This window comes from Vipera ursinii (genome assembly GCF_947247035.1).
Source record: "Vipera ursinii genome assembly, chromosome: 6".
Taxonomy (NCBI): Eukaryota; Metazoa; Chordata; class Lepidosauria; order Squamata; family Viperidae; genus Vipera; species Vipera ursinii.
The window spans coordinates 21,828,976-21,844,253 of NC_139515.1; the positions used below are offsets into that span (position 1 = coordinate 21,828,976).

At 37.2% G+C, this 15,278-nt stretch overlaps 1 protein-coding gene across 3 annotated transcripts in view; it reads right to left on the minus strand.

Annotated features, from left to right (window-relative positions):
- Window positions 1-1,718: 1,718 nt before the first annotated feature.
- The window catches only part of LOC310642061 (hyaluronidase-1), a 28,455-nt gene continuing 14,895 nt past the window's right edge, over window positions 1,719-15,278 (minus strand). For 2 of the 3 annotated variants that reach the window (XM_083365449.1, XM_083365448.1), the window contains exons 2-4: window positions 8,997-9,947; window positions 6,792-6,881; window positions 1,719-2,247 (exon numbers count right to left, since the gene is read on the minus strand). In XM_083365449.1, the coding sequence (XP_083221575.1) occupies window positions 1,909-2,247; window positions 6,792-6,881; window positions 8,997-9,917 (1,350 nt within the window). In that variant the 5' untranslated portion in view covers window positions 9,918-9,947 and the 3' untranslated portion in view covers window positions 1,719-1,908. The remainder of the gene's footprint in view (window positions 2,248-6,791; window positions 6,882-8,996; window positions 9,948-15,278) is intronic. The other variant, XM_083365450.1, reaches the window with a different exon arrangement.

Here is a 15,278-nt window from a genome sequence, read left to right on the forward strand (position 1 = left end):
TTGTCCTATGTCTTGTGCACATTATTAGTCAACTACTAAAGCAGTTTTTGAATGAATGAATGTATCAATGTATCAGTCCATCTCCTTCAAAAATTAACCATTTTAGCAACCAGAAATATCTTTACCTCATGACAAAATTAGGAAGGGAATGTGTGTATTGTTCAAGATAGACTACAGAATATCAAATGTCTGTAAAAATAGCTTGACTATGTGTATACATTTAAATCATTATTATATTTTTAAAAATGTATTACAACTCTGTACAATTAATTAATCAGAAATATATTTTGCAATTCTGAAATGTATATGAGACAGTCAAGTACCTAACTATTGAATTAAAAATTCCCTTTGTTTTGTATTCAGGAAATCACCTATCAATAAGCAGCAAGGGTTCCCTTGATCTCCAAGGACTGAAATTAGCAAGGCTGGTGATATCATTGCATCTCTGAAGTGGACAAAGCTAGAGTACGTGGTCTTTAGGAAAGATTGATGTAGAGGTATTGGTCAAGGGAAGAAAGTGGTGCTTTAAGTCTTGTGAAGGGATTTTACTGTGTTTATGATTTTAGTATGTTTAAGCTTGACATTTTATATATATAGTAACCATTTTATATTGATACTTGTAGTGTTACTATGTAATCATTGTTTTGTTATTTTGTAATCATTATTTTGTAGCCAATTGCCTGAGCAGGTGTTTTGTGTATATTGGAAAAGTAAAAGTGTCATGTTAAACATACAGGAGATTGCTTACATGAAAAGAGCACGGTAAGGGGAGGGGGGAAAGGAGTTATGGATGGAGCCTGGGTTGTTGTGTATGAGTCATCATCTTGGAATTGTTTTTCTGTACCTTCTTGCTCCTGATACAGAGACCTGATCTTTTTGTTCTGAAAAGGTATAAAAGGTGGAAGACATCTTTCCTGGTTGTTGGCTTAATTCCTCTACCAGCCACAAAAAGGAAGAAGGTCACCCCTCTCTGTTTTGATAAAAATAAAGTTGTAATTCTTTGCTGAAACCTCGGCTCAGGAGTTTCTTTTGGCTCTTTTAAATTCCTGAGTAGCACTGGGACAATTGTGAGGCTAAGCGAAAAAACTTACACTTGCATAACCTTAAAGTACTTATTTCTTTTTTAATCCCTACCCTAATATTTTTTTAAAAAATCACACCTTAGAGGCATTGAAGTTTTAAGAAAAGAAATGGAACCTTATTTTCTGGCATAAGGCAACCATTTTGAGTCTCTCCTCCACAACCTCTCATTCTCTTCTTCTCTCAAAAATGGGCCCCATGTTTTTGTCTACCATCTGCCCACTCTGAAGTTGCTAGAAAAGTTGAAATCTGGCTGTTAGTGAATAAATTACCCATAACTTCTGATAAGGAATTCCGAATCAATACTGAAGTAGTTTGAAGTACTAAGGATTAACAAAATGATTGCAAGCTTTCAAATTCTTAAGAATCTTTCATCCAGCAGAATACTTTAATATGTAGGGGGGGAAGTGGGGGAGAGGGTAGAAGAAAAAAATGTGGCTGCAATTGTAACAAGAATGCATTCCTAAATTCAGTCCTGAAGACTCTGAAGAAGTATTAGATGTAAGCAAAGACCATTCCAAGTGGAATGCAGGGGAAAAGGAAGCAAAGGTTTTAATATGGTAGACCCAAGAACTGAAAAACAGTCATGTCCCTCCTTCCTCCCAAAGCACATTACAGTACACAACCACCTGTGTCCTTTATTTCCTTATTTTTTAATTACAGCACCTTATTTTGCTTAGAAATTTAAAAGTTGTACATATTTGTAAGTATTTAGAAGATCTAATAGAATTGCCCTCAAATCAAAGTTGGATTTCTTTGCCTTGTGATCTGTGTGACATTTTTTTTGTTTGGGAATAAATGAAAGATTCTTCAATGCATTTAATTTCCTTATATTTTCCTTATATCATTTATAGAATCCTCTTCACAATATAGTCCTTTCCAGCCTTGGTAACACTGGCACATAAAGTTCTCTCTTAAATAAATCAAATTCTCCAACTCCAATTTTCCTTTTACAATCACTTTCTTTTCTGTTGCATTGGCATACACCATGATCCTAAAACTCTCAGGAAACAAGTGTAGAAATGCATTTGAATCACTATGTTTTCGAACACATCGTCCATTTTTCTTGCAAAGGAAACGGCTGCAAATCTTGGCTGCAGTAGTCACATTAACGATATAACGTCCCAATGGACCATTCATATACTTTTTCACTTTTTGACAGCTATCCTAAAATAAAACAAAGAATAATTGATTTTTGCATTACTGTAGAACATAAAACGTATCTACTCAGAAATTGAACTGAAACTGAAATATTGGGAAATGGCTATGCAAGCAAAGCATTGGAAAACAGAAAGTGGCTATGGCTGGATTCTGGTAGTCCCGGTCAAGATCCACTTCCACCCACCCCATTTTCTCCAATGGAACCAGCTCCTTTCTCCTCTCTACATTCAAAGTCTGACAAAAAAGAGGCAATCGCAAAGTTTGATGGCTGCTGGGATAGAACTTTACAAGCAGAAATACATATGCAGAAAATGAGTGCCTGTAGTAGAACTGTAAACATTTTGCAGCCTGGGATTTATATTTGTTTCTGTAGCCATTAAACTATAGGAGGCCACTTATAAGGTAATGACTTTAGTAGAATGATAACTGGTTTTGAGCTTCCTGGGGAATCTGGGAGTTTTATGGTAGGATTGAGTATGTTTTGATTTGCATAGGTTTGACAGATTTCAATTAGTTGCCTGATGTTAGCCCTTTTGCTATTAAATTTCAGTGTCTGATCACAGATTACATAATATTGCAGTATGGATGCATGGAACCCATGGATTGCACATTTTTCATCCATATCCATATGTTGCAAAAAGTCTCATAGATGTTAATCTTTCGCTTCTATGCTGTAATCCCTAAATACAGCCACAGAGTAACTATATAGAAGTAGACCTTAACTTATGAACACAAGTGAAATCAGTGTTATGTGATTCACACCCAAATTTATAATTTTTTTTGTGCTATGGTTAAGTGAATCAATAATAATAATAATAATAATAATAATAATAATAATAATAATAATAATAATAATAATAATAATAATTTGGAAGGGATCTTGGAGTCCAACCCCCTGCTAAGGCAGGAAACCCTATACCATTTCAGACAAATGGCTGTCCAGTCTCTTCTTAAAAATTTCCAGTGTTGGAGCATTCACCACTTCTGGAGGCAGGTTGTTTCACTGGTTAGTTGTTCTAACTGTCAGGAAGTTTCTCCTTAGTTCTAGGTTGCTTCTCTCCTTGACTAGTTTCCATCCATTGCTTCTTGTCCTGCTTTCAGGTGCTTTGGAGAATAGCTTGGCTCACTCTTCTTTGTGGCGGCCCCTTAGATATTGGAACACTGCTATCATGTCACCCCTCACCCTTCTCTTCATTAAACTACACATACCCAATTCCAGCAACTGTTCCCTATATGTTTTAGCCTCCAGTCCCCCAATCATCTTTGTTGCTCTTCTCTGTACTCTTTCTAGAGTCTAGACATCTTTTTTACATCGTGGTGACCAAAACTGGATGCAGTATTCCAGGTGTGGCCTTACCAAGGCATTGTAAAGTGGTATTAGTACTTCACGTGATCTTGATTCTATTCCTCTGTTAATGCAGGCTAGCACTGTGTTGGCTTTTTTGGCAGCTGCAGCACACTGCTGGCTCATATTTAAGTGATTGTCCACTAGGACTCCGAGATCCCTCTCACAGTTACTACTATCGAGCAAGGTACCACCTATATTATACCTGTACATTTGATTTTTCCTGCCTAAATGCAGAACCTTACTTTTTTCACAATTGAATTTCATTTTGTTAGATAGTGCCCAGTGTTCGAGTCTGTCCAGATCCTCCTGTATCTTAAGCCTATCTTCTGGAGTATTGGCTATTCCTGCCAGCTTGGTGTCATCTGCAAATTTGATGAGTTCCCCATCTATCCCCTCATCTGCAGTTGTTCAGTTGGTCACATGGTTGCTAAGCAAATCTGCCTTCCCCCATTGACTCTGCTTCTCAGAAGCCAGGTAGGAAGGTCACAAATTGTGATCACATGACTCAGGGATGCCACAACAATTGTAAATCCATGCCCATTGCCAAGTGCCCAAATTTTGATCACATGATCATTGGTACGCTGCAACAGTCATTAGTCTGAAGATTAGTTCTAAGTCACTTTTTTCAATGCCATTCTAATTTTGAACAGTCACTAAATGAATGACTGTAAGTTGAGAACTACTTTTAGATGTTATTGGAATTCTTAGTAGCAAACCTATTACCACTTCTAGCTTTTCATAGACATGTATGTTTTATATTTGGAGAAATGTACAGGTCAGCTTTGTAGGAGTTATTGCCAAAAGACAGACCTCAATATACATTGTAATAACATTGTAGGTTCTTAGCCATGTGATTAGGTTATAAAAGAAACCTTTACTAAGATGTTGCAGTTTGGAAGATTCCTCTTTGTTATACAGTCATGGCTTCCTTCAACATTGTCCTATTTTTTCCCATTCTCCTCTTTTCCAGTGTCCCTCTACCTATTAACCTGTTAATCTACCTAACTGAAAAAAGGTCAGCCAATTTGTGAGTCTTGGTCATTTTATAAGTGTTTTGAATCTCTGCAAGTCTTAAAGCATCTATTTTGCTTTTACCCTCAATTTTTTTTAAAAAAATAACATAAACTTTAGCCATATACTCACATAAGGCTGTAGGGGACACAAAAGGATCTTACTGGCCATGGGTCAGGATTACCTATTACTGCTTTATGGCTTCAGACTCTTACCTGATTCATACATGCACAGTCATATTATAGTCTTCAGTATTGACATGAACAAGAAAATTAAACATTGACATTTTTAAACATCAGAGAGAACGATTTCATTTCTAATCTCACATTTCTATTCACATGATGCGGTGTAGCTATCAAGAGTTCCATATCCATTTAATTATAACTTTATTTGAAATTACATTTATTACAATTTTCTTTTATCATTAATGCCATTTAAATAGCTTTTGTATCCAGAGAGCTATCTCTACTACTGGGCTAAAGAGTAGAAAGCTACAATCGTTCTACAGATGTGTGCAGAAGCACCTATTCAAATAAATATGTCATCCAATCCACATCCAATCCATTAAATACATACATATATGTTTCACATTTTTAAACCACCCATCTCCCTCAGTGAGGGACTCTGGGTTGTGTACAATAAAATGATTAAATATAAAAACAGCATCTAAAAAAAATTAAAAGGAAGCAAGGATGATTAAACCATGTTTAAAAGGGGAAGGGAGAGGTCTCAGGGCGCCAACCTGCATCATGGCTGCATGTTCCTCTGGGCTCTCCCATGAAGTCACAGAGCCATGTTTTAACCCCTTTTTGGATGGCCAGGAGAGGAATGGCCTGCCTCACCTTTGGGGAGAGAATATTCCACAGGGTGGGGGCAATGGCAGTGAGAAGGCTCTCTTCCTAAACCCCACCAGTCATAATTCCTTAACTGACGGGGTCTGCAACATACCTTCCCTGCCTGACTGGGAGGGACAGGCTGATGTAATGGGACAAAGAGCATTCCATAGGTAGCCTGACCCCATGCCATGGAGGGTTTTGTAGGTCATAACCAGCACCATGAATCAATTATTAATTAAGCACATATTATTAAAAATGCGCATAACCTCACACTACAGTTTTACCAATACATGTGCTGGTGTGTGAATGGCCATAGGCAAATTCTCATCACAAAAATAATTGTGCAGGCAATAACTTTGATCTCTTTTCTACTACAGACCATTAGTCATTCACTGCTAATAGCGCTCTTGAATAAATTAAAAATAAATTAAAAGAATGATCTTAAGCACTGTCTCTTTTCTTCTTTCCTTCAAACACTACAGACTGCTCCTATTTATTACTCTTATCTCTGAGAATTTTTTTCTTTTGGGCGGGTGTGTCAGAAACTTGATCCTTGTTATCAACTGGTTGATCTGTAGAAATCATCAGGATTTAAGACTGGTGTCATAAGCAACATGTTATCCAGTTGTCCATTCATTACTACCAAGGGGCAGAAAAATAATGTGATTTCTTACAGTAGGTAAGGTACACTTGGGTAGTTTTCACTTTTATTTTTCTGTGCCAGTGAAGACATTAGGGCAATGATGCTACAAATCTCTTCGTTTCTTTAATTGTTTTCTGAATATTATTTTAGTAATTGAGGATAGTTATTGTATTTAATAAAGGGACGTGGTGGCTCAGTGGGTTAGGACGCGGAGCTTGTCGATCAGAAGGTCAGCAGTTTGGCGGGTTGAATCCCGAGTGCTGTGTAACAGAGTGAGCACCTGTTACTCGTCCCAGCTTCTGCCAACCTAGCAGTTCGAAAGCATGTAAAAATGCAAGTAGAAAAATAGGGACCACTATGGTGGGAAGGTAACAGTGTTCCGTGCGTCTTTGTCGTCTAGTCATGCCGGCCTCATAACCACAGAGACATCCTCGGACAAGCGCTGGCTCTTCGGCTTTGAAATGGAGATGAGCACCGGCCCCTAGAGTTGGAAACGACTAGCACACATGTGCGGGGGAACCTTTATCTTTAGCTTTTATTGTATTTAATAAGTTTTCACCATGTGATTGGACATGTTTGAAAATCCCCTAGGTAATCCTAATGATATCAATTCCTGGACCACTTATTACAAGCTCTAAATGTTGACATAAAAAGAAGGAAGGATTTTAATAAATATGGCTTATGGGCATTTTGTTCACCCATACTAACTTACAACAGTACTGGCATATTGCATGCTTCCCCAAAAGACAATTCCTGCTGCCCCCATGGCCGCTGATTCACCAACTGTAGTCACCAAGTCTTCCTGAAAAGTAAGGCAATGAATAGGGATATTTTAATAGAGCACCACTCACTGATAATAAACAGTTAAAATATTGGCAGCCATTTTCCCTCCCCCTTATTTTTGGAGGGCTATTTATGAGAAAACAGGTTTAAGCACGTCCTGTTTGGCCCAACACAAAGCAAATTTAGCACCCTGGGAAAGAATACTCTTTCATAGCTCTATCAAATGCCTTGCTGAAAGTCAACGATGCTGAGGCATACTCTCAGTAAAAATTATTGTGATAGTTTCTCAGGTATGAGGCTTTTTCAGATTATTAAGTTAGAGCAGCTTTGCTCCAACTTGGTAACTTTAAGATTTGTGGACTTCAACTCCCAGAATTCCTCAGCCAGAAAGTTGCCAAGTTTTGAGACCCCTGAGTTACAATATGCTAAATATGTGGACTTTATAGTATTGGGGAAATTCCTTTACATTCAAATGCTGTGTTCAGAAAATAGCCTATAATTCTTTGCTGAGAGTGTATGTCCAATAAATCTGATTTCTGAGCTAGTGGGTGCATTAGTAATTTTGAAATGTGATATTGGGACTCTCTTAAAATGATTGCTATGAAGGCTGTTGCTAATAAAATGTTACATGCTAGAAGGAAAGGAAAAGAGAGACCCACCTTTTAAAAATGCCAGTATAGCCTATGCAGGGCTCAAAAACCTTGTTAGATATGCTTGAAGCTGTGTTGCTTAAGTAATCATTCCTTCCCAATATTGTCTTTTAAAGAGCCTTAAAAATAAACTAGATAGGTCGGGGATCTTGGTAAGCACCAAAATTTGTAAGACATATCAAGCACCATGTTGGAGATTCAAGTTATTCCAATATTTTCATTCATGAGTTATAATTTAGCTGAGGTATTGTACTTTTTGAATTGCTAAAAATAAAGCAATAAGAAATATAGATGATATATATGAATGACATATATGTTCTGTGTTCAGGAATATTGGATGTAGTCCTTCATTCAAGTTATCTAGCACTGTGAGCCATATTATTTTGCTTCTGTATGTCCACTATGTTGATCATTTCATCTATCCCTGAAACTTCATTCTAGTTTTTGTAATAATCATATAAGCAGGGACAAGGGACAATAGAACCAATATATAATGCTTATGTTTTAATGAAATGGTAAAATTACACTTCCTTCCTTCATATACACATAGACATACTTGTATATCCACAAATGAAAATATCTAGATATCTATATTTATTTATTTTTCCTGCCTGTTGAACTGCAACTGCAGGAGAGGAAATTTGACTAAAAAGTGAGGTTGGGACATTACATTCCTCATTCCTTATCCAGTCTCTGAAATATTCCTAGGAGCAAATCTATAGCTGTAGCGTGTACTTTATAGCAGTCTTCAATTTAGTAAGAAGTTGGATCTAATCAGGTATTTCTTATATGGCAAAGCCAATCATACTGCTGTGGGAAAAGAATGCTGCTGGACAATATGTTATCCCAATTTGAACTACCTACTGTTTTGCCATTGTATTTTACTGTATTTTGTGAAATTTCTATGTGCCAAAATAACTTGATTGTCTTAGAGTATGGAGTATCTTGCCTTGAGAAGCAAGGAGCTTTTGCTGTGTGTCACAGACATAAAATATTTAAGATCAGCCTTGCCATTCAAGCCTATGACAGCACACTGAACTATGAAAATAGGGTTGAACATTATGCATTCTCAGATTTGTATCATACAGTAACATTCCAGTTGTCAACATATATGTATACACAGCTCAAGGAATATCTGAGGGATGTGGGATTTCACCTGCTGACTATTCCTTTCCCATGGCCATGTGATTGATAATTATGTAAAATAGTCCTATCCTGTTTACTTAGGATCCTTTAACATGAAGGATTCTAAACAATTAGGATCCTTGATTACATGAAGAATCTGACATACAGAAAATTGGCCCATGTTGGACTTGTCCTATGTTGGTGTTCAAAATGAGAAAATTAAAGCATGCTAATGAGTATGAACCAGATGGAGTGAGATCCTCTATGAATTCTCTCATGACGTTTTAGAGTTCTAACAAATATGTAATGTAGCTGTCAACAGAGCTTGATTCTGAGATTCATATACTCCAATACCTTACCTGTGTTAAAGGTTCAAACGTATATGCATAGAATGGCCTGGAATATACAAAAACAGGCAAGGCATAATCTTCCCTAGCCATGGAAGCAATGCGCATTGATTCTTTAAGGCGATGGTGCACAAATTTCAAAGCATTCTCACTTGACCTCAATATGATTTCAAGATATACATTAGGAAAAAGGGCAGTACTGTCTCTCCATAGCCAAAGTAGCTGATCATTCCGTGACATTTCAATTTCTGGACATTTGCCTGTGTATTGATCACCTTTTGTCTTATAATCATAATTTTGGCAATCTGGATACAGATAGTAGCCCCAATATCCATCTGGTCGCATTTCTTCAGCTAGTAAAAGTGTATCTCTCATGAAACTCTTCGCAGCTTTTTCATATTGTTTCTTAGCTAGTCTCCTGATTTTATCTTCAGATAACTCTGGGTGCAAATCTTTAGCAAATTGAATAGATCTGTTTCTGTAAACATTTTTACTGCCCCAGTTTCTATCCCACTGGGGTCTCCAGTTTTCCCAGTCAATGACTCCAAGTCCATGAAATGTTTTCAGTGGGATCATACGGTTAATATCCGATTTTGATTTATCGAGATGTTTGGTGAGGCTTTCGTTTTGCGGTATAATCCCATGGAAGAAATGTCCGCGGTCATCAATATGGGGATAGACCCCCAAATGGTTAGGATAAAATATTGTCACAGCAGACCCACTTAAAGAATCATTGGCATTTGTTAAAATGTGAAAAGTCTTGAGATCTAAATCCACCTTATAGCGCAGCCGACATTGGGTAGTAGGTGCATTCCAGAATACAAGGAAAGGCTCGTTAGGATACATTGGAGCTTTGGCCTGCATAACATGAACTCCATTAAATCTCTTCAGAAATATCCAAGCTGCCAGGCATTTGATCCATAGGTGATACATAATATGCAGTTTTTCTGGTACTGTTATTTCCTTGAGGGAAGGAAAGAAGAACAGGAAAAGTACAGTGATGATAAGAAAAGACAGCAATTCATAGTTGCGGTAGATATGGAAGACAGCTATTTTTCATTATTTGTTAAAGGGTAACCAGTGTTTAATTAATCAATTATTTCTGATCATATCTAAAGGGTGTTTAATGTAATATTGATCAAATTAATTAGACATGTGAAATTAATATATTAATTGAAATAAAATAATTGCAATAGAATTTCTATATCAACACAAATCCCCGTGTCTTTAGCTACTAATGTAAGCAGCAAGAAACAAAGTTTTCAGAGAAAAGATGCCAAACAAAACCAGGAAATATAACGTAAAGAAAAAGCAATGGGTTTAAGCTGACTTGAATAAAAAATAGGATTAGGCCTTTATATTGATGGAGGACAATTGATTGTGGTTTTAGTCTCATCTCCCCTCCAACAAAGCTAATGCTTTTTTTCCAAGTGGGGGAATAAAAATGGATTAACTTAATTAAAATTATTGAGAAATTGCAACTTTTATGGGATAAATGATTGTTATACCAATGCCAGGCAACATGGTAAGGAAAAAATCGAGACTAGATTAACACAGAACAGGATAAACAATTAGTTAGGAATTGTAACTTATCTCTGCATTATCTTTGCAGAGTCACTTGATAAGGTTAACAAGCAACGATCAATTTAATAAATACATATTTTTTTGATAATTTAATATCAAATTACTTGGCACAACCAAAAGGAATAATGTTAAAGATCTAAAGTATATGCCATTTTTTAAAACTAAAGTTATGAATCCCTCTAATGGTTTGAAAGGGCTTGGGGTACTGATTTGGGCAATGTAATAGTTGAACCAAAATAGCAATCATTATGGAAATCAAGAGGTTTTCCTTCTGGCTTTAACCAAGAGTTACAGTTAAAAATGACAATTAAGATTGATGAATTAGCATAAATCCCACACAATCACTGCAATGTAGCGTGGTCGCACAGAGAGACGGACACTTGAGCTGGGTAGTACTTCTTTATTGGATCGGGAATGAAGCTGGGGCAAAGGGGTTACCTGGCATCTCTTTATACCTGCCCAGGTGAATCGCGACCAATAGATTCAAACCTGGGCTTCCCGCCAGTGCAGGTGGCCAATGGATTTAAACCCAGGCTTCCCGCCAGAGCTGACCATGCCCTGGGGCTGTCAACGACTTGCTCTATTCAGGCTTTCCCACCAAAAGCGGTTATAGCCTGGAGCTGTCCAACCCCCTGCTGTGCTGACATTCCATGTATGCTTTAAGAGCATACACTACAATCACTCTTGAAGACGTTGGTGAGCTGTACACGGAAGGGATCAGGTGGTCCTCTTCTGGCACAATATTATAAGAAATGTTATAATTACTGCAAATTATGAGTCAGGTATTCTCCAGAGCTAGGGTTGTTGAACCAATTTATACCATCTAATGCCACTTAAAAATAAGGAGCTGATTGTCTATTTACTTCAGGAATCTAAATTAATTAATACTCAATGTTGAAAACTTAACCATTTATTTGAGGATTTTAAAAAGGTATTCTCAATTGCTTTATTATAAAAAAAGCACCTTAGAATAACTTAGACAAACTTAGAATAACTGGTCTGCCAGAGGCAAGAATCACATTTTTATCAAGTTTGACAGAATTTATTGTTTTGTTAATGGCAACAGGTGTAACTTTATCAATTCTTCCATTATATGGAATTTATAAGAAAAACTTGTGGATTTTATTGTTATTAATAGGGCCTTTTACTTTTTATTTACTTACTTTATTTACTCATTTTATGTTTTGTGTTTGTCAAAATAACATTTATTTTATTTATTTTAATCCCATTTATATAACATTGTACATTCTGTCTTCTTTTTCTCTTTGTTTAGATCACGGGTATCAAACTCACTGCATCACATGACATGTTGCAACGCATCGCAACTTTTTTCACATTGCCAGAGCTGGGGTGGACGTGGCATCCATATGATGAAACCAGCCTGTGGGCCGGCAGTTTCGATACCCCTGGTTTAGACCATTGTTCAATCAACTGTGGGTTCAGTCTAATTTTAGTAAAGAATCTTAGTTAACTATGCCATGTCAGATCTCTCCTCTTCACATCTCTTCTCCAAGAAGCCTATGGGTCTAACCTATTTCTGTTCTGATGCTGCTGATCTGTTATTGCTTCTGATATCACCTGTCTTCCATAGGACACTTCAATTGACTTCTTCCCTGTGCTTACTTTTATGAGAAAAATAGGGCTTTTGTGTAAAAGGGAATACTATTTAATGTGGTTTCATTCTAACTGGAGTAAGGATTTTTATTTAAGTAGACCATACTGAGCATCAGTTTGAGCCAGTCAAATTAAGCCATGTGAAGTTAAGAGTTGGAGATTTACAGACGGCCCTGCTCTAAAGAACATGAGACTAGCTGCTGAGTGGTGGGGAAGGTTACCAATTTCTCATCTGAGTATATAGTATTTCCCAACTTATGTATTTTTCAGATTAGGATATTCTGATCATACAAAGTACTGCAGGATACTGTACACTTTTATCCCTAGCCTATAACTTTTCCCCACTCCATTCAATTTTTAACAGGGTGTTCTATATTTAATGTATTGAAACACAGATAAACATGAACTTCAGCATCTTATTCTATATATTAATTAAAATAAATTACTCTAGTGTTATCATTTAAAACATTCCCCCTGAAGTAGATAAGCAACCCAAACTGGTACTCCATTTTACTTACAAAGTTATGCTGAAATATCAGATTAGATTAATTCTGGAATTTATCATTATATGTTACTTATATTCTCATATATAACACTATATACATCACACTGTGAGAAGAAGACAAAACTTTCTTAAACACCTCGTATGAAGTCACTTCAGTTTAACCTCAATCTTTAGAGAACTTTGGTGAAACATAGATAGAATCTTGGTGATGAAAACAATAAGGAAAGAACATTGGCACAAAAGGGCATGCAGTATAAGCAACTTAGAAAAATAGCAATACAAGTAGCATACTGCAACCATTTATCTTCTCAGTGCCCTTAATTTAGTCATCTATTTGATGTCCTTTCAGACCCTGACACTCAAGTTTCACATCAGAACATAGCAAGGAGCCAGCATTAATCATGAGATAGGAATGATAGTATTGTCCAGGTTCTTCTTGATTTGTCAGGATTGTTTGATATTTATCATGATGTTCTTCTGAACTGTCTCCAAGGATGTGGGGGGCAGGGACTACAAAGTAGATTCTCCTTTCTTTATGGCCAGTTACAGTTGTTTTGACAATAAGATCCAAGGCCTCATTTGTGGGGTGCTTGCAGCTCAACATTCTCATTCTAATATCTACCTGAGACAACTGGACAAGATCAACCATGAATACAGATGATACTTGACTGTACATATGATTACAGGCTGACCAAAACACACTGCTAATGTCCTAGTGTCTGAAGATGTTGACCCCACTAGATAGCCCAGACCAATAAATTATGCCTCAGCCCCTTTTGCCTAGATAACAGTCCTTGCACGTCTCTTTCAAAGTCATGTTTCTTTCTGCCTTCATGCTACAAGGCTCTGTATAGGGAGAAATGGGTTCAGGCTTAATTCTAGCAAAATTATTGACTGCAGATATTCAGGTAATTCCCAATTCAGCACTCATATACAATTGGATTTTTTTTCTTAGACTCACAGTTCTTGCTCAGGATAGGGGTAGGAAGAACATTGCACAATCCATCTGTTGTACCAGGTGCATTTGCCCCTGGATCAGGAAGCTCTCCAGATAGTCAGTAATGGACCTATAGCAATGGGGCTTCCCTTGAGGCCCACAGAAGCCACAATGCAGTGGTGCAGATGGTAACAGGCATGCCTCAGTATGCCCATGTGCCATTGCTACTATGTGAGCTGCAGTGATGGCCATTTGGCCTCTGGATGCAATTCAAGCTAGTTTTTATCTACTTGGTAGTGTTTTTAGTGGTATAGCATAGGTTACTAAGGACTATCTATTATGATGTTTTCTCATCATAATAGATAGTACTTCAAGTAATCAAGTATTGGAATCCAGGAAGCAGATCTTCTCAGTTACAGCATTTGCCTCTCTAAAACATCAACCGCAGGAGATCCATATGGCTCCCACTGGATATTATTTAAAAGTCTCTGAATACCTGGACATTTTTCCCAGATATTTCCCATCCTTAGAAGAGAGAGAGAGAGAGAGAGAGAGAGAGAGAGAGAGAGAGAGAGAGAAGAGAGACAGAGAGAGATGAGAGAGAGAGAGAGAGAGAGAGAGAGAGGGAGAGAGAGAGAGAGAGAGAGAGAGAGAGAGAGAGAGAGAGAGAGAGAGAGAGAGAGAGAGAGAGAGAGAGAGAGAAAATAAGGAATACCTAGAAAAATGTAGTTTGGGGTCTGCCTCAAAACAATTTTTGAATATTCCATCTATATCCTTATTTTATCACAGTAGTAGTTCTCAGAAACTTTAAGATATGAGGGCTTCAAACTGCCATTTGCTATTACTTTCATGGGGAATTCTGGAAATTGAAGTCCACATATCTTAAAGTTGCTAAGGTTGAGAAACACTGATCTACATTCAGGACAGACTGCAAAACTAAACCTTCAAATAACATAACTGCAGACTAGTTGCTGTTATGTTAACAATTTTGGCAATGGTAAAATTGAGTACTGTAGAATGGTTGCAGTCATGTGAGAGGAAGGGTTATTGCTTATCACTAGACTAAAAATTCTGTATGGCCCAATCCCTTTACTATTATACAGCAATAATTCATAATGCAAAATCTAGTTATAAATGCACCATTCAAGAGAGACAATTTATAGGTTTAGAACATCTATAAAACATTTTATTTCATTCAGCCTTCCATCCTTCCGAGTTAGGTAAAATGAGGACCCAGATTGTTGGGGGCAATTAAGCTGACTTTGTAATAATGCCGCTTGGGGGGTGTGTGAAAGCCCTAATAAGCAGGCATATACATAGAATGAAGGCTACTGCTAAGTTTGTAAAGCCGCCCTGAGTCTTCGGAGAAGGGCGGGATATAAATGGAATTAAAATAAAATAAAATAAATAATTTTTTTTCTTCAAGCATCACTGGAAAAAATAGAGCTGATCTGTAAATGCACTCTACTCAGAATAAAAGAATAACAGATTTGGAAGGGACCTTGGAGGTCTTCTAGTCCAACCTCCTGCTCATGCAGGAAACCTTCTACCAATGGTTGTCCAATCTCTTCTTAAAAACTTCCAGTGTTGGAGCACTCACAACTTCTGGAGGCAAGGCATTCCACTAACCAATTGTTCTGTCAGGAACAATTTC